This window comes from Ixodes scapularis, unplaced genomic scaffold, assembly GCF_016920785.2.
Source record: "Ixodes scapularis isolate PalLabHiFi unplaced genomic scaffold, ASM1692078v2 PGA_scaffold2__306_contigs__length_199485367, whole genome shotgun sequence".
NCBI lineage: Eukaryota > Metazoa > Arthropoda > Arachnida > Ixodida > Ixodidae > Ixodes > Ixodes scapularis.
The window spans coordinates 182,218,334-182,236,449 of NW_024609857.1; the positions used below are offsets into that span (position 1 = coordinate 182,218,334).

General features: G+C 44.1%; 1 protein-coding gene across 1 annotated transcript in view; it reads right to left on the bottom strand.

The window, feature by feature from the left end:
• The window catches only part of LOC115330581 (relaxin receptor 1), a 174,437-nt gene that overhangs the window by 55,560 nt on the left and 100,761 nt on the right, over window positions 1–18,116 (bottom strand). The window contains exons 16-17 of the mRNA XM_040222712.2: window positions 6,740–6,967; window positions 3,252–3,493 (exon numbers count right to left, since the gene is read on the bottom strand). Coding sequence (XP_040078646.2) covers window positions 3,252–3,493; window positions 6,740–6,967 — 470 coding nt within the window. The remainder of the gene's footprint in view (window positions 1–3,251; window positions 3,494–6,739; window positions 6,968–18,116) is intronic.

Here is an 18,116-nt window from a genome sequence, read left to right on the forward strand (position 1 = left end):
ATCATTAGGGCCTTTCCATGGGGAAATATGCAGCGAAAAATGCGCGAATTTAGCCCGGCTGCATTTTGCTCCGAGCGTGGTGTCAGCACAGTGGCTGTTACGCCGCGCGCAAAGCGAGCGTGCTGTCGGGAAAAATATTTCAGTTATTCGTCGCATAATTGTCTCCATAAGTTCGGCTTCAGAAGCTCAGAGGTACATCGGTAACGTCATTTTATTTTTTAAGGATACAATTTCCAAGTAGAGCTAATTTACATATAGAGTGCATTGGTTGATAATATTTTTGAACTTGTTACTGTAGTTTCCAAGCTCTGTTTCTGCTAAAGTGGGAAAGCGTTGAAAACATTTTCTTCTCGAGTAGACCTGCACAAATATTTAAACAACTTTTTCATAAAAAAGTTTTGATCTTTTCCAGAAAAAAGGAATATTGCTAAAAAATAGGGCAATATATCGTAAAGTATGCGCGTTTTAGAACTCTTAAAACTCGCCCTGTGGAAATGTACTGCCCTAACTTACAGCTCAAAAGGTAGGGCGAGTATATGAAAGGCTAGTGAGGAAGAAGCAGAGGAAACGCTGGAAAGGAGAGGGGACACCTCCGCCTCTATCCAGCGTTCCGTCTGCTTCCTCCTCCCTCGCTTTACCTTATTGAGTTGCAACGGACTATACATACCGGCATTTAATATGTTTTCAATGTAGAGAGTATCTGTATGGCTTGTCAACTTCTAGCGTTTCAACACAAAGCTAAAGTTTAATCAAGCTAGGGGAGAATATGAAAAGAGAATGCTAGGATGCGGTGAGAAAGGTTACCTCAAAATGTTTCGAAATTTGAACACACTACTATCAGATAAGAATATTGTAGCCACTGCTCCTGTCCTCAATTTTCAAACTGCTATACTTCATTCCTCCTAATAAGAGGTCTAATACGTGGCTTGCACTGACGTCTATTCGCATACATTTGACCACCATGTAAGAGGAGGAGAGGGAATCTGCTTTTGTAAAACTTTTGAGTGACAGGTTAATGTTCTGTAATCTTCTGGGAGGAGAATGGCCACGTCTGTGCAAATCCGGCGAGGCACAAGAGAGGATCCTGATAAGAGGGGAGCCCGATCTTGCCCTCTTCTCTGGTGGTCATCGGAGCGCTCTTTTTATGACGTCACGTGCAAGCCATGTATCGTAATCAATCGCATGAAACGCTTTATGCCCTAACAATGTCCATAGATTTCTAACCTAAATTGCAAATTGGCATCCGCTACGCTCAACGTGAGGCTTAACGACCTGAGTATTCAAAAGCAGACAAAATATTTAGTCAAACTTTGACCTCCGACCACGCTCCTCGGAGTGCTTCTCCCTCGTATTGCAGTTAGTGATTTTACATGCGCTCTTCAGACTGTCCCAAGCTCGACTTTTCCGGGCTATGTAAAGCGTAAAAACAAATACTGCTTACGGAGACTTTCTCCAGAAGCCACTGAGACCTTGAGAACGACAGGGCGTGACAAGGATTAAGGCGGCGCTCGTCGTTTCGTGTTTTGTTCGGTCGTTCGTAATTAGCCGCATTACTAGTGAAAAAGATACTAATGACCGTGGCTGGCCAAGATTTATTATTCTTAACCTCTCAGTGATTACGGAAGTTTCGAGGTTGTTCACCGACTGGGGTTGATTATCTGTAGGATATAATATTTTAAGGAAACACATACATTGCCCGAAATTAATACCAATTCAAGGACACTGCGCATGACTCTGGACAGGTAAAGAAAAGAGCCGGGTCAACCATTCGAAGAAAATGAATCCTCATTGAGATACGTCAGTCGCACCCCAAGCGCTAATTTATCGCTTCTCAACCGATGAGTGCGTCATTAACTGATAATATTTCTGAATAACAAACCAGGAAGGTAAACGCGTAATCATTATTATCCACTCCCAGCATTCCCCCAACTGTCAGTGGCTATACTGGCGATCCCAAATCGCAGTCTTTCCCAATAGTCGATTGTGCGAAAATAGTACCCCGCGTTATCTTTTTACTTTTTCGCAACTGCAACACCCTACAGATGGCGGGGCGGTAGTCGCTATATGGAGGAAGAGGCGGGGATAAATTCTCCAGGATTTCCCGTGCGTCTGCTCGCTGACGCTGGTCAGTGTGCTAAAGTTAATTTACTTGGCTACAAATACGAATTGGCAAGGACTGGAGCATAGCACAGGTGACACAGATGCGTAAACATATTGGACGAAACTCCGTCTTGTTGGGTCAAAAATGAGAGAAATACGGACCTTGGTTGGTGAAGATGATTATGTCTCTCGCTTAAAAAATTAACATGTTGATTTTGAATTAAAATCAGAAAGCGAAACAAAATAATTCACATTTTAACGCACTTGGTGTTTTTCGTTAAAACTGCCCAATGCACAAACACGCCTATCAAACCATGCGGTAACAGCAGCACTAAGGCCGACAAATCCTGCCACCGCGTCGGCCGCCACCCCCGCTCCTCTGGTTCTTCGCTCGTTCGTTTGTATAGGAGGGGGATGTTTAAGGGTCGGAGCTTTTATCATTATCACAGCCTCCGTTCCAGCAGGCCGTGGAAGCCAGAGCTGCAGCGACGCAACCATCTTTGATGCAATGGCCATGAGACTTCTGGAGCATTCTGATCAGCGTTTTGCGAGTTTAGATATTTTTCAATCTGTTACCGATCCAGCTATTTTATTTAAGTCTTTCTGCTCTTTAATGGTCGAAGGCAACAACTGCATGTTTTCCAAATACCTATATTTTTATTTTGTTTGTGCGCTCAGTGGTGTATACTTCAGCAAGAGACGCTCGGCAACATTGTACGACGAACAGCGAACGTCCTGGCTGGAGAGTATTCTCCGCCTCACCTCGGCGCGGTCGGTCCGGGGTTAAGCCGGGATCTCTTTTTGCAAAGGTGTATACTTAGTTTCAAGTCGACTCCAAACACGGCTCTAGGTATACGACTCGACGGGGTCAATCCGGCGGCATCTAAAGTGCCTCGTTACAGAGCTCGTTTTCCCTTGGGGTATGGCATCACCCGTCTAAACGCTTCGAACGTAGAAAAAAAAAAACCAGGATCACAGCGCGTTGAATGTGCGTGAATAATTTATCCGGTGATAGCGAACGCACTGAGGGGACGAGCGCCGTTAGTATAGGCAACTTTTGGCGCCGCTTGGTTGATTCCATCGGCTCTAGCGTTCGGGGGAAGGTCGGACTTCAGAGTGAAACGGAGAAGAACTGTTAAGTGAAAGCTTACGTCAGAGAAGGTCGTGAGCAGGGTCTTCTTGGAGTTCCTGTAGTACGGAAGGGAAGACCACGACTGCGCAGAGTGTCGTTCCGACGGCGCCCGCTTGAGCGGGCGCAGGTTGGAGAGGAATCTGTTCAGCTGCTGCTTGAAGAGCCGCGTCGTGAGCGTGTACAGCACCGGGTTCAGCGCCGAGTTGACCGGCAGCAGAAACACCGCCACCCAAGCGTACAGCGTTTCGTCTATTTTCGTTCCTGGAGTAACAAAAATAAATATTGATTTGAATACATGATTATAAACTATCATGAAACTTTTAAACGGCAATTTCATGGAGGAAAAGCAAGATCGATGCAGAAACCTGTAAAGTGAACTGAAGATGACAGGAAATCAATATTGCCTCCCAACACAAATGCGCATGGATGTATGAATGAAATCATTCTCGCGCATAATTTGGGCACTACCTTCATCCACTGATATTAGTTACACTTCCTGACATAAACCGAGCCGTAGAACGTGGGTATAACGTTCTCTTTTTATGGGTATTTCAAAGGCCTCAAGGCGGAAGGCTCGTATGGATTTGGCAAATCAGCTCGCAAGCAATTGACCGTTACAAGCGTCATTTAACGTAGTTTTATCAGTTTTAGCAACTGTGACCCGAGATCATTCATTAAATATTGGTACGGTCCTCTAGTAGACTCTTTCTGTGTTTTTGTAAATTCGTGTAGGCATTATTTCGTTGATGAAGTACGTTATTCTGTACACGAAACTTTTGAAATTAGCCACCTTACTGTAGCTAAAATAGTTTCTCTCAAAAACTGCAGCAACTTGAAAAATAGCTCTAAAACTTGTTTTCACTTGGGGCGTTTTAACATAGCGAAAATGTGCGCCGTCATTAGGGACACTTCTTCACATTCATTCTTAATAAACACTGTAATATATATATATATATATATATATATATATATATATATATATATATATATATATATATATATATATATATATATATATATATATATATACATATATATTTTTTTTTTTTTACATTAAGCATATTTAGAAGTTTCGCCGACTTTCACGGGTCGAGGAGCCTTTTTTTATTTTTTCGGGAGGTAAGAAGAATACAGAAATGGCGACTGTCCAAGGTTAAATAAATGTTTTGTTCTTTTATTAACCTTATGTTAGCTTGATTGAACCCTTTGTCTCTCTGAAGTCACTACTTAAAGTCCGTGAAGTAAGGTAAGTGATTATATTTATGCAGGAGAGTATACAGGGTGCTCCTTTATTTCGAGTAATCAAAGTTTGAAACAAAAGCAACCCTCGTTAGGTTAATTGAACCTTGAGATTAAGTACAGGGCCATGGGGGCCAATAAAAATTAGGCGAAATGAAGTGCCTAACTAGTCAGCTAATTAACTTTCTAAGCTTTCGTGTGTGTTTTTTTTTGTGTGTGTCTTTTCTAGGCAACGCGGTTTGAGATTAGGCTTTCCACTTTATTGTAATCTAGACGTGACGTGCAATTTAGGTTTAGTAATTCGTAGCCGGAGCTGGGGTCCAAGAGATGCCAGCCTGGTTACGGCATCGAACTGAAACCGAGCCGTCAAAGCGCGTCCGTGCACCACCAGCAAGGATAATTGAAGCCTGTGTAACAGACATTCGTACGTCATCACAGTGAGATCGAACGAAGATGTGGATTGGATACGAGTGCCGCGTCAGTGCTCGGCTCGGCTTCGTGCCCAAGGAACGTGTCGAAGGACACTCCGTATCGGGCTCGGGGCTAATTGCTGAGTTGGCGCCATCCAAGTGTGATGACGCTCCATAGAGGAAGAGTGGGCCGTTCGGAGGCCTTTCCCAGGCAGCACGCAGTATTGCGCCAATATAGGCGTCGGATCGAAGAAATCGGGCCAATATCGTTCGAATACTGCCGATATTCGCGCTAGGTCGTAAGGATCGGGCCAGTATTGCCGTGATGTGGCCGAACTCGGCGGGACATCACTTGGGTCGGCCAACGCCACGCTGATATACAGTGTCCAGCACCGTTTTCTGGTAATTTGTCGGGTCTGAACCGGCTACATAGGCCGGTATTAGCAATTCTTGACCGTTTCTAAAACGATACTGCTTTGCGCTCAATGGTAAATAGCGCCGGCGAATCGCAGCGGCCGCTGCTGTTGCAACGGGCCGCGCCGAGGGCGCGCCGGAAAATCAGCGGCTGGAACTGGGTTTTTCCGTACAAAGAACCGGAAACCAAAAACCTCTTTTTGTAGTAACTTTTATTGGAGACTAGTACAAAACGGGGGACACGTGATGTTTTCTAATATCTTTAGTTTACAAGGCTTGTGGCAGAATTAATATTGATTTATACACAACCATGTCTCAGCGGTGATTTCAGGTAGCGCGTTCCGACATTTATAGGCGCATCCTAACTTCGGCAGTAAATTGCGGCGCGTCGGCTTGGGAGTCGGGGGTGGCAGCCTTGGAGCGCCTTCGACCGTATCTGTTTCGGATCTAAAATGGCCGATTAAAGCCGAAACAGAAGTGACGTGCAGCTCCTTGCGTGTCCTGTGCGGGAGAAATGGCGGCGTTGCGATCGCTATTAGCTTGGTTCTCGAGTGCGGGTCGGTGCCACTTTTTCAGAGCAAGCTCTATGGCAGTTTCCCAACTGATCGGTTAATTCTATAGTAACGTTGGCTTCGCCCACGTCCGCTGACACCACAGGGGCCGCGGCCGTGTTAACCGATATTCGCCCGTCTCTGCCCAGAACTCGAATGATATCGCCGATTTTGGCCGATTTCTAGAACGATAGTTAACCGATAATGGCCCAATATTGGGCCGTGGTGCGAAACATGAAACTCGGCCAATATTGCGATAAATATTCCCCCGACGCTGGCCCAGTGTCGGCGTGCTGCCTGGGTTATTATTCTTGATGTGGTTTGCTTAAGCGCAGGCTCCACAAACCACGTGTCCGCTCCGCAGGTGACGCAAGCAGTGCGTCGTCGGCCCAGAGCGAAGGTATCCACGTCACGGGGACGTTTTTTCCGCTTCCGCCCTGGTTTGAAGCCGTGCTCAAGGGTGTCATTTCTCGCCCCGTAACGCCCACCACGAATATTTCTAGAAAAAGTTTTACGTCATGGCTTGACTAACTGAGGTCGAGAGTGAACTTCCAAACCGTAACATAATTTCAAAAATTAAAATAAAGAATGTACTACACATTTTTGTTAGCTACCTACTAATCAAGCAATTGCCTCTTTCTAAGGACTCCCTTACCCCTTATTAGCTTCTGAAAAGAAATCTACCGAACGTACAAATCTTTTTCTTTTTTTCATGTTTTGGTTCCATTGAAGAGACGCACCGTGCATATGAGTAAACAGCACACAAGTTTGCCAACGCTGTGATACTTTCTTCGTAAATATTTTTTTTGTTATTCTATTCTCTTTCAACACTTATATCGACATTAATATATGACAACAAATGCACATTCTATGCGTAAGATTGAAAGCCATACCTGCAATTGCCACAATCTTGATGACTACAATGGGCATCCAGCAGAGAAAGTCGGTGCCGACAATGAAGAAAAACCTCTTTGCAATTGCGCGGTCTTGCAGCTGTTGCGTGGAACGCAGCCCTATCTTCGAGTGGGTGATTGTGAAGAACATGGTCAGGTAGGCGTAGGCGATGAAGCTAAATGCGATGCTATTTACTGTGCAGAACAGGAACGCCGAGTATTCCCAGCCTGCAAGAGGAATGGCGTATTTCAGGAATTCATTCAGGCTCGGCGCCAAAAACAAAGGTTACAAAACGCGAATAATATACCTGTTAAAAATCCTTGACCTAAGACAACGCGCCGAGTTACAGCAATGTTTTAACCACACTTTTATATGGTGAAACATTTATATTTACTATGCAAAATAATTAGCTTGCAAAATGTTCGCCGGTAAATCAAGTTGCACTGAACATGCCGGACTTAAGGAACAGTGTCGGGATGTGCTTAGTACGTCGTAGGAGAAGTAACCTGCCATCGAAGGATAATCGGCACACATGACAAAAGAAAAATAGAAAACGTATGCTATAAATTTCTGAAGAAAAATATATCAACAATTGTAACTTAAAGGGAAGCTGAAGCGGTTTTAAATATGAGAAAAGACACCAGAGCCTAGTTAATGAGACCTCAGCCCTCACGAATATCATGTTCGTTTGGTCATTTTCTGCGCGGATTAACCGGAAAAGCGCCTTCAAAGTAGCGCCGAAGCTCTCCGAAGCAGAGGGAAAGGGGAGAGAGGAGGAAGCCCGTCAGCCGGCGTCACAAAAGGACTGGCTGGAGGACCCCGCCGCGGCTGGCCGCGCTTTCCTCGTAGACTGCTCTAGTGTCTTTTCGAGCCGTGGTCGTTCTGCTGCTGCACAGCGCTTGCTTTTATCCGTTGACCGGTCATGCTATTGACTCAATCGCCTGACGCGTTGATTGTTAATTATCGTGGCACCGAACCAACCGACTCGTGCTGTTGCACGATGCCGTGCTCATGTGTAGCCGCCAACTTTCGCGAACAGCGCTCGCCGCAGTTGCTTTTCCCGCTTACCGTGTTTTCCACTTCGTCACCGAGATTTTAAAGGAGAGAATGGGTTTGAGCAAGTACACCGTTTTTTGTTCGAAACGTGTTTCGGACGGCGCATATGAGAACTATGTACGTATGGGTTTGGATCTGAAGAAGGCGCGCTTGAACCACACACTCTGGCGACCATCTTTAAAGGTAAATACCCGAAGGAAAAATCCATCAATGTAACCCTGTTTGGCAGTCAATGTTTTCTAGTGGACCGCTGACTGTGCCTGACTGTACGTCAAGCATGTCTGACTGTCCAACAAGTTACTCTGACCGACAGTCAAACTCCAGTCAGACCCCGCTTGTCGGATTTCTGATGGTTTCCTGGTGGCAGTCGGCCGCCGCGAAATGCCGTCAAGATTTCTTGGTGGCGATTCTGATTGTACATCGACTGTCTCTGACTGTACGTCAAAAAGCTTTGACGTGCAGACAGACGTACGGTCAAAGGACGTAAATTTCGTTCGGATACGACTATTTCGTCAAATCTATGAATACGAAAAATAATCTATGCAAGAGAAAACGATTTCGGGGCGTGAGCCCATTAAACCGCTGATGTTAGAGATATGACACGCAACCGACCGACAACCTTGATCAGAACTTCAGAAGCCCGCCGAAACGCCGAACTTCTTCGCCGAGCTTCCATGAACGATCGCTCTCGACTCGTTTTGTTTGCCTGCTTGCTCCAACCTGTCGATCCTGCCCGGGCTCTACAATGTCTTACGTTTTAGTAGAATTTCTACTCGACAAGACCCAGCCTGTTGTGAGTTCCGACAATGTAAGGCACTTTAGCGGTGTAGTTGAAGACGACAAGGTGTACTACTGGGCCGGAGACGCTCCAACGAAAGGAGGATTCTACGACGCGAAACAACTGTGCATGGCAGGTGAGTAGAACTGAAGTACGGCGATTGATGTACGATAGCTTGGTTTAACTGCATATGCAGCCGAAGCACTTTTTAGAGCGATGCACTCATTGTCGGAACCTCTCGCTGCAATACTGAAATGCTCTTGACTCGGTCCGAGAGGTTTAGGCAAGAATGTTTATATCTTTCTATCAGGTGTGCGCGGTAAAAACGTTCCGTAAAAAAACGTAAAGCTTCTCATTAAAAGCTACGGAGAAGCATCCGTAATCTGAAATACGATTGACTTGTCCGTAAATCTAAAGTTACGATTCTTTAAACAACTAAAATTGTTTGCGAGAAGCTGAAAATTGTTTTATTTGGTTTAGACTAATAGACAACGGTTCTCGCATTTTAAAGAATCATTTATTGCTCTGTCAAACAACTAATGATAAACGTTCCGGAACGAGGTGGCGCTAGTTACCGCTCAATTGAGAAGCACGAGGTGAGATTTTGTCCAGTATAATCACACTGCCGCTATCTCTTTATCTACCCATCTCCGCTCGCTCGTTTTGCTGCCGTTACGGCCGTTACTGCCGCGCTTGTTTTGTCGAGGGGTAGAGGTGCTTGGTGGTTTCTGTGCGAGCTTTCCTTGTTGTTATCAAAACGGTGAGTTTGTTCTGCTTTTTTTATTAACATTGATTGGGGACTGTCATATATACGTTCGTATTTTTGACACTTATTTCCTCGAAAGAAACGAAACCACGGATTTGCGTCGCTTGAAACTTTCGGGTTCAATGACTGTCGCTGCTATCTCAGTTCGTGTTTGACGTTCTTCTCAGAGTTGAAAGCTCTAGTCGGGTGCTCGTTTGAACATTGTGTCATGTCGTCAGCTCGCTGGGACGCGCGGTTCGTCGTTTGTAGCGATTGGGAGGCTATTCGCGCGTGCTGGCTCGCAAGAGCTGCAGTAAAGCACGGGACAACCCATCGTCTGAGTGCGTGAATGCGCTTTGCGAGTTTCGCAGCGTTGTTCACGCTTCCTGTAGCCTTCTCATTTCGCCGAGGGGTCCATATAGTTTCGTCGAAATTCGTTTCGCGGCAGTACGTTTCGTGGACAACTTTTTATGGACACGTTTCGTCGACACGAACGTTTCATCGACACTCGTTACGCGAATTTCATGCTGCAGGGACGTTTCGCCACTCGTGTATCACTAAAGTGCGCGTAAACCCGCACCCCCGCCTGTGTTCACAGCACTTCGCGGCGACAGTCTGCGGCTGCTCGTTACAAAAATGTTAACCCACTTAACCGACCCGTACAGGTCGCTTCGCGGCGACAGTCTCATGCAGCTTACCCCCCCCCCCCCCCCCCCCCCGAAAAAAGAAAGAAAGAAAGAAAAAAGAAGGTTAATTTGAGCTGTCGATGAAACGATCTGTCGAGGAAACGTCGTTCGATGAAGTGATTCCCATCGATGTATCACCACTGCGTATTGAACGTTCACTGGTTGGATAGCAGTCATAATGCAGCCGATGAATTTCTCATTTCACAGAACGCACTTGTGTCACTGTACACTGATTCCCCCCAACCAGATGGTCTAAGATCATCGTATTGATATTCATTTTTATGCTCATAATATTTTATGTGTATATTAAAGCAATATTGTCACGGGTGGTGACCAAAAAAATAGGAAATAAACAGGAAGATATAAACGTTTAATGTGGCGAACTTGTGCCAAAAAAATAAAAGGGGTACAACGATAATAACAGAGCGTCGCGGGCGTCGAAGTCGGCGGAGCAGCACAGTCGAACCCTGGGGCGAAACTGAATTCGCTCGCCTGGCGGAATCCCTTATGTACGCTCGTGGGTTTCTGGATCGTTCGGCGTAGAAGGTTCGGCGCGTGGAACATTCTAACCTCGAATCAGCAAGACGGCTCTCGAATTCACCAGAACCTTACATTACAGTGTCAACAAAAATGCGTCTCCGCGGCCAGGAATCGAACCCTGGCCTTTAGCGTGGGAAGCAAGCGCGATAACCGTTAGGCCACGCGAGCGCTGCCTGCTTGGCCAGCTGCGCGCGCGGCAATATACCTCCGCTCACTACTTGCACGGCGCCACTCAGGAGGGCACGTAATACCTCTGTTCCACTGACTGCAAAATTGTGTGCATTAATCTTGGCTCCTCAGTCAGACTGTTTGTAAGGAACATAGCCACCGTTCCTGCAGTTTCAAATTGTCTGAGATGCAAGCTCATATTTTTTTCAGGAGGCGTCTTCAACGACAATTGCATCCTTGTCACTGAGCATCGGCCAATGTTTAAAGAGCCTATGCCATTCTTGAAAACGGGACGCGTCTTCTTTGGAGCTTTTTACGTGTTGAATTTACCTATTCAAAGGAAGCCTTGGCCACTCTCGAGTTTATGCAAATGTGAGAAAATCTTGAAATGCGTCAAGTCCACAGGATGTGTCATAGAATGACATAATCTAGATTACCCTATCATTTATCGTGCCGTAGCGCCCTTTTTCACAACTCGCACAAACATTTGAGCTGTACTAATTTTACAAAGAATTACGCTGCTGCATATTTATAATGAATTGATAACGTGGGAACACTGGTTGTCATTAGGCTGTAACTTTCAAGGCAGGGAAGCATGGTTATCTTGTATAGACCAGCACGCGGCACTGACGTCGCACAGCTGCGGTGGCGCTGTCGGCGGCACAGCGTAGACGCTTCACTTTACGCGCATTTGGTTTTTGCGCACGCACAGTGCTCACACCTGGTGTGGGCAAACGCGGGCTTGCTTATAAACAGGGTGTCGGTCTAGAGAATGTGTGCTTGTTCAGCAGTCATTCAGGTTTAACATGTTCCAACACTACCATAGTCCGACTTGATAGTAGAAAATAAATGGCTTCAACTTCACCAGGTTGAGTATGGTTGAAGCAGGCATGGCATTAATGTTAGATGATGCAATATATCCTCCTAGACCAATCTTCGAAATCAACCTGGAGAAGGGCTTGAAGAGAATGGGAGCAGTGAAGCGAACGACGGCCCAGCTCAAGATTTTAGCGATGCTGAAGGGCTTCAAGTGAAGTCTCCACAGAAATCCCTTGAACCTGTATGTTTTTTTATGGTAAGTGCAAATTTGAATTCCTACACATCTAGCATTACCTAAGAGGAAGACAACTCTAATGTGGCTGATGCTAACCTTTTGAGAAGCGTAACAAAGGGCTTTGTGAGTATTCAGAACTTTCAAATATGGAAGCGAATGATGTCATATTTTGTTTATACTTTCATCGGATAGGACGGTTCGGCAGTTGTACGAATTTTCAATCTCAGAATGCTCCAGGACACACCATCGTAAAAAAGCAACTGAAAAGAAGTCTGGGAACTGCATGCAAATAAAACTTATTTCAACTCCTTTATTTAAACGGGAAGTCATCCTGTAATTTTAACCAAAGATGGTTGATCTGTAAAATGTTTGAGCCCCCTTAGCCAATACATGATTTGCTGCGGTACGCTGCAGTAAACCGGTGATGCATGCACGCAGTTTTAGTGCTAGTGTCAAGGCAGATGTGGACGACATGATATGGTATTCATATCCCGTGTTATAAGGAGTCTGCGTCTGTTTAATTACAGCAACCGACATCCTGCCACTTTACAAATTATCTCCTGGCAACTTTTTTGCCCCTTGCTCTCGCACAAAATAATTATTCGTTTGATATTTAAATTTATTATTATTAGAGGGAGGGTGCAACGATTTTATGATTAATATTGCATCTCGTAATTTTTACGTTGTTTATCACGTCCCGGTGGATACAGAAAACATCTCCTTCATTAAGAATGTTGCGATTCCGCTGCATAATCGCAAAACAAAAGCCAAGCTTTTTCCCCCACCTGCAGCCGCAAGTGGCAGCCGAAGGAACTACGGCTAAAAGATTACGTGCCCTCGCTCGGCTCCAAGCTGCAGCATAACGCCCGCTAATGTCAGCAGAGAGAGGGAGAGGAAGCGTCCTCCGAGATAGCACACGCGAACCTACACGGCACTCCGAATGACGTCACTAGGAGTGCGACCAGGTGTGACCATGAAGGCTGGGAGTGAGTTGAGGGGTGCCCGAAATGCCAATAGCTGTCTTTTTTTTTACGCAACAACTAGGACGCGCAGGCGAAATTGGTTTCCTGTTCTTTACTTCAGAAGTGTCAGAAAGCAACCTCCACAAATTTTTGTTTGAAGTCCGGAAATTGTTGCACCCCCCTTTATACAGTAACTTTTAAGCTTTGAACCAAGTGAAGCCTCATGGTTCTTTCTTTTTGTTTTATAGAGGTTTCTCAAAGCACAAGTCGGCCAATCTGCCATCCACCTGCAGCCATGCTTGCACTGCATGATTACTTAGCATGTCCAGTGCCAACGGCTATTTAAGCTGCTCGAACCTGATTAAATTGACAGTCTGAGAATCTTGTGTCTAGTTTTTCAGAAAATACAGTGTGCACCTCAAGACATCGAGCTATGTTTGACGATTTAACCATCTGAACCGGTTGAATTACAGAGTCAACTTCGCTTTTGTATTTTTTTTTATGTTAAGTCTCCAGTCTGAGTTCTTACAGAATGAGCATGTCCCTGAGGGGGAGGCAACGCTGATGTAGCTGACGTCACTTTTTCGGTTACTGTTGTAGCAATATCAGCCACATCTAATATGTTGCCCCTAAAGCCCCAGTTTGAACATGTATCAAGCCTTTTTCTATTGCATATTTTTGCAGATTATGAGTTAACATCAAAATGGAACTGCATGGTTTATTCTTGTTTTGTAGAGGTTTTTCAGGGCACAAGTTGGCTGATCTCTTGCAGCCTCCTGCAGCCATGCTTGGACTGCAGGGTTACTTTGCATGTCCAGTGCCAACTGCGGTTTAAGCTACTCTCACTTGCTTTAACTGGCATTCTGACAGTCTTGTGTATGTCTTGTTTTGCAGAAGATATGAAATGTCGAGCAACGTTTTATGATTTAACTATTTGAACAAGGCGAGTTACGGAGTCAACTTCGCTGGTGTATTTTCATGGTAAGTAAAAGTAATTACAGATCGAGCACGACACTGAGAGGGAGACAGCGCTGATCCAGCTGGTGTCACTTCCGACAAGTTTTGTAGTAGTGTCCGTCGCATGTAACATCGTTTTGACCCTAACTGGTGTTACTATTCACTATAGCTAGATTCAAACTTAATATGCTAAATTCATTTTAATCTAGTTACTATAGCTAAATTCAAACATACTAGGTGACCTGCTGCTGGCTTTTTGTAGCCGATGAACTTGCCACGTTTGAATCGCAGGTAGTATTAAGTAGTGACACGTTGCAAGCAACATATTGATGTAACAATTGTTTTCTTGGTAACACTAACTGTCACACGCTAAGTTTGTGGGAAGTAAGTTCTGTATAACGTTATTTTTACTGAATAAAAAAGTAGCAATGTTCTTTTGGAGTTAATTTTCTAATCTTTCTAATTACAGTTACATTGAGGAGCATGATCTGATGCATACCTTATTTCTAGATTGTCATGGATAGACAATGACCAAAAAGATTATGCACTTCGGATTATGGATGACAAGTGCCAATGACAAAGCGCAGCTGGCAATGCAGAGAAAACACTGACAACAGATAAACAAGGAGAATATTTTTTCTCAACTCTCTCCAAAAGTTGTGCTTACAGTGAGGAGCAGTGGTGGAGAAAGGTAACCTCAGAGGCAATGGCTTTGTGTACTGTTGAGGTTTTAACCAGGAACAAATCCTTGTGCATGCAAGCCATTCCACCGAGTGTGCCAGTTGAAAGCTTGTTCAGCGATGGAAATGGATGTGCTTGCCTTCAGTAATGTAAAACTTTTGGATGAAAATTTAGAAAAGCAACTGCTGCTTCAGTATAAGATGTAATAACACTGATACAGGCACTTTGTGCAAAAAACCTGAGCATAGCCGGTTCCTAGTTTTCCTTGTTTATTTGTTTAATAAAAGAAGTAAAGTAAGATAATGGAATTACCTCTTAGGAGTAACTATTATAGGCTACGTTTTTCTTAACTAGCTTAATTTGATAGTCTTTTTATATAAGGTATCTTGCCCAAGGCGACAAATATTGTAAGGGTCCTCTAATTGCATAATATTTTCGCTTAGTTTATGTCGATGCCTACAAGGTCTTGCTCTAAGATTTGAAATCTGTTTTCTTGTATATTCTAACACATTATAAGGTAACCTTTAAGTAAAGGGAACTGCATGGTTCTTAAGTCTTGTTTGTAGGAATTTCTTGGAGCACAAGTCAGCTGATTTCTGGCAGTCTCCTGTGGCCATTGTACTGCAGGATTACCTTGGATAGTTATAGCCGGCTACGGTTTAAGCAACTCATTTTTATAGGTTGTCATTCGTGTTTGTCTTTTTTTTTTCAGGAACTACATTTGGAATTGTACAACGTGGAGCAGTTTTTGACGATTGGTCACTTTGAAAAAGGCATTTTGTGGAGTTGGCTGCACATGTTTTTTGCTGGCAAGTAAATAGTTCAGTTTTTAAAATCTAGCATGTCTGAGAGAAAAGCAAACTTGACGTGACTTACAGCACCCTTCTGAAAACTGTTTGGACAATATGGATCACATCTAACCAGGGATTTCCCCACGGTGGGTGGCAGTGGTTTCGCTGCCCACTAGTCCTGCTAGCCGCCCAATTCTTTGAAAAATGTCTTGTGGTCTTCATGTCTTGGCACAGAAACCGCTGTGCTCGGCGGACGTCTGTGCCAAGACATGCAGGTACAGGTCCCCACAACCCAAATTAATACGACTTGGTCGAGGTGCACGCAGAAAAAAGATGCGGCTGCTGCCAGTGTGCCCCTCCCCTCCGCAGTCATAGTCGGATGTCTATTTGTCCAGAATGTATGGAGAAAAATATGTATAACATTTATTCTATCCTAACTTGTACAGCTTCACTAGATCAAAAGCCACAGTTATTAAGAAGGCCTTCCACAAGATTGGCTTTTTCCTCATCTGTGCAGATCCGATATGGTCTCTATAAATTAATTTTATGCGGTTGGCTTCACATATTTATTTCTTGTAGATATAAAATAACTGGTGTAATGAAACTTTCATGGTACCTTTTTTTAATGGGTTGTTTGTCTCGGCTTGACCTATTTTCACTTTAAATTCCACAGCATTTGTGGGCGAACCTTTTTGTCACTTTTCACCAGTCGGTTGCTCTGTTTTATGGTTTGTGTGACCGATTTGACTCTAGCACAGGCAACGGCAGAGGCACATGATGACAGCTTGGTTTGTATGAGCGCTCACGCAGAGAGAAAGCTTTGTAAAATCGTGCATCTGACCCTATGCTTTTGTCAGCTCCAAATCCAACTTGCAAATTAGAGTGTATGGCATGCAGGTACACCAAATCGTTCGCACCCATCGGAACAGTCTCTTAGAGAAAATTATGAAGAAGGGTCCTCCTTTCAACGGGCAACAAAAGAAATGCGCAGTCAGAGTGCGCTGACGAGGTGGCCAAGCAAGCTCCTTGAGTGGTAGGCACTTGGTTTAGAGGGAATGGCTAGATCGCATTTTGGGGGTAATCAGGTGCACAAAGTGTGGAACTTGCAAACAGACTTGCATGCCATATATAAATACTCTGTAAAGTTTTGCCACTCGCTCAACTCAAAAGCATGTCCACAGGTGTGCTCAAACGTGGGTAGGATGGAGCTCCCAAATTGTAAGATTGGGGACTGGCGACTAAGCTACTGCTTAGTCCCCAGTTTGTCATAGCAGTTTTAGTACACATGCACTCTTTCACCCGCTCAGTTCTGTGAAAACCTTCAGGGATATCTAAAGAGAAAATCAAGCTTCTATGTTAACACACTCTAAGCACTCGAGGCTGACCACCTGATTCGACAACGAGAAAGAATGCAACTAGCCCTTCGTTCTAATGGGAGATTTTGAGTGGCTGCCCTAACTTATGAAAGTCCGGGATATGAGCTTAGCCAGTTTTACATAGACTCTTCTGCAACTTCTCATGAACCTTAGAAATAAAGCAGTACTCAAACTGGATTGAGTTTTCCGGTTGGTTCATCAGTTCTCAAGAAATGCTTCACATTATAAACCAAATCACTATTGCAATCCCGGCCTTGCATTTTTTTCTAAGTTTCGAACGAATTTAGGCTTGAAGTGTATCGGTTTTGACTAAGGAACAGGAGAACAAGACCCTCAAGTCAAACATTGGTTTTAGATATCGGGTCACAGGATGAACATTTAGAGGCCATGTCCATTTGACTTTTGTATAAGATTCATGGCTAATAATTAAATGGGCTGAGGGGGGCTGTGTTTTATGCAGAAGCTCAATTTGCACATCTTGTTGATCTGATGTTGATATTTAATTTTTTTTTCTGTTTTCTCTTTAGCACATCATGCTACATACAGCATCTGAAAACAAAGGCCAAACACCACGGGGGGCTCTACTTTGGCTATTCAAGGACCAAAATAAAGTGTTCGAAGGAACTTTTCTTATTTTCTCATCAATTATTCAGGTGACATTGCATGATTGTTGCAAGCAGCATAGGAAAGAGTAATCAATATTCGTTTAAAGAGATCCTTTTCCATTTCAAAATTCTGTAACTTTTTTTTTATAGAAAACCTGGTTGTATCAGCGTCATAATGAACATTATTTTATGTATAGCGCAGCATCAATAAGCGGCTGGTTGTTAAATGAACTGGAGAAATCTGCACCTACAAGCATTGAGCTCATATTCTTACCAAAGGTCTATTTTAGCAGTGAACACCATTGTGACATGTAAAGGCACAGCTCCGTCTCTGTGGAATGTGAAAACAGCATTCTCTTTATTTTCAAGCATGAGTGCCGACGCAGATGACTGAGAGTGACGTTTGGTGTTTGTCAAGAAGGTGCTTTATATCGCTGTTTAAAAATGCAATGACTGCGGTGGTCATTCAGACTGCAGATAATGTTTTGTAATCCCACCACGTTCTATAATTGTTGCACATTGGTCTGAATGCCAGAACTGACAGAAGAAAAAACAACTGACATTGAGGAAACTTGCTGCAGATGCATTGCTCAGCTGTGTTGCCTGCTTTCCACAACAGGTTGTGGCAGCTCTCGATTGTATAAATTGGTGCCCATTGTCAAATTTAAATAATGTAGTTTTATTTTACACAGACTGAAGTTGCACCATAAAAGTTTTCATGGGAATCTGTGCCACAAAAAGAAAACCTTTGATAAGTTCAGCTTGCTAGATGAAGGCATTAATTCTTCGAGCTCATTTTACAGCCTACCTTTCTATTGACACCGCCCTATGCGGAGAGTATGTCGTCTGCTTCTTGCACAGACATTACGGTGATGTCAGAAGGGTGACGATCTCTCATTGGCTTTGATTGGAAGGATATAGTGGGTAGACCGCAATGCTAGACACCATGAGGTCTACGCACTATTTTTTTTTTGTTC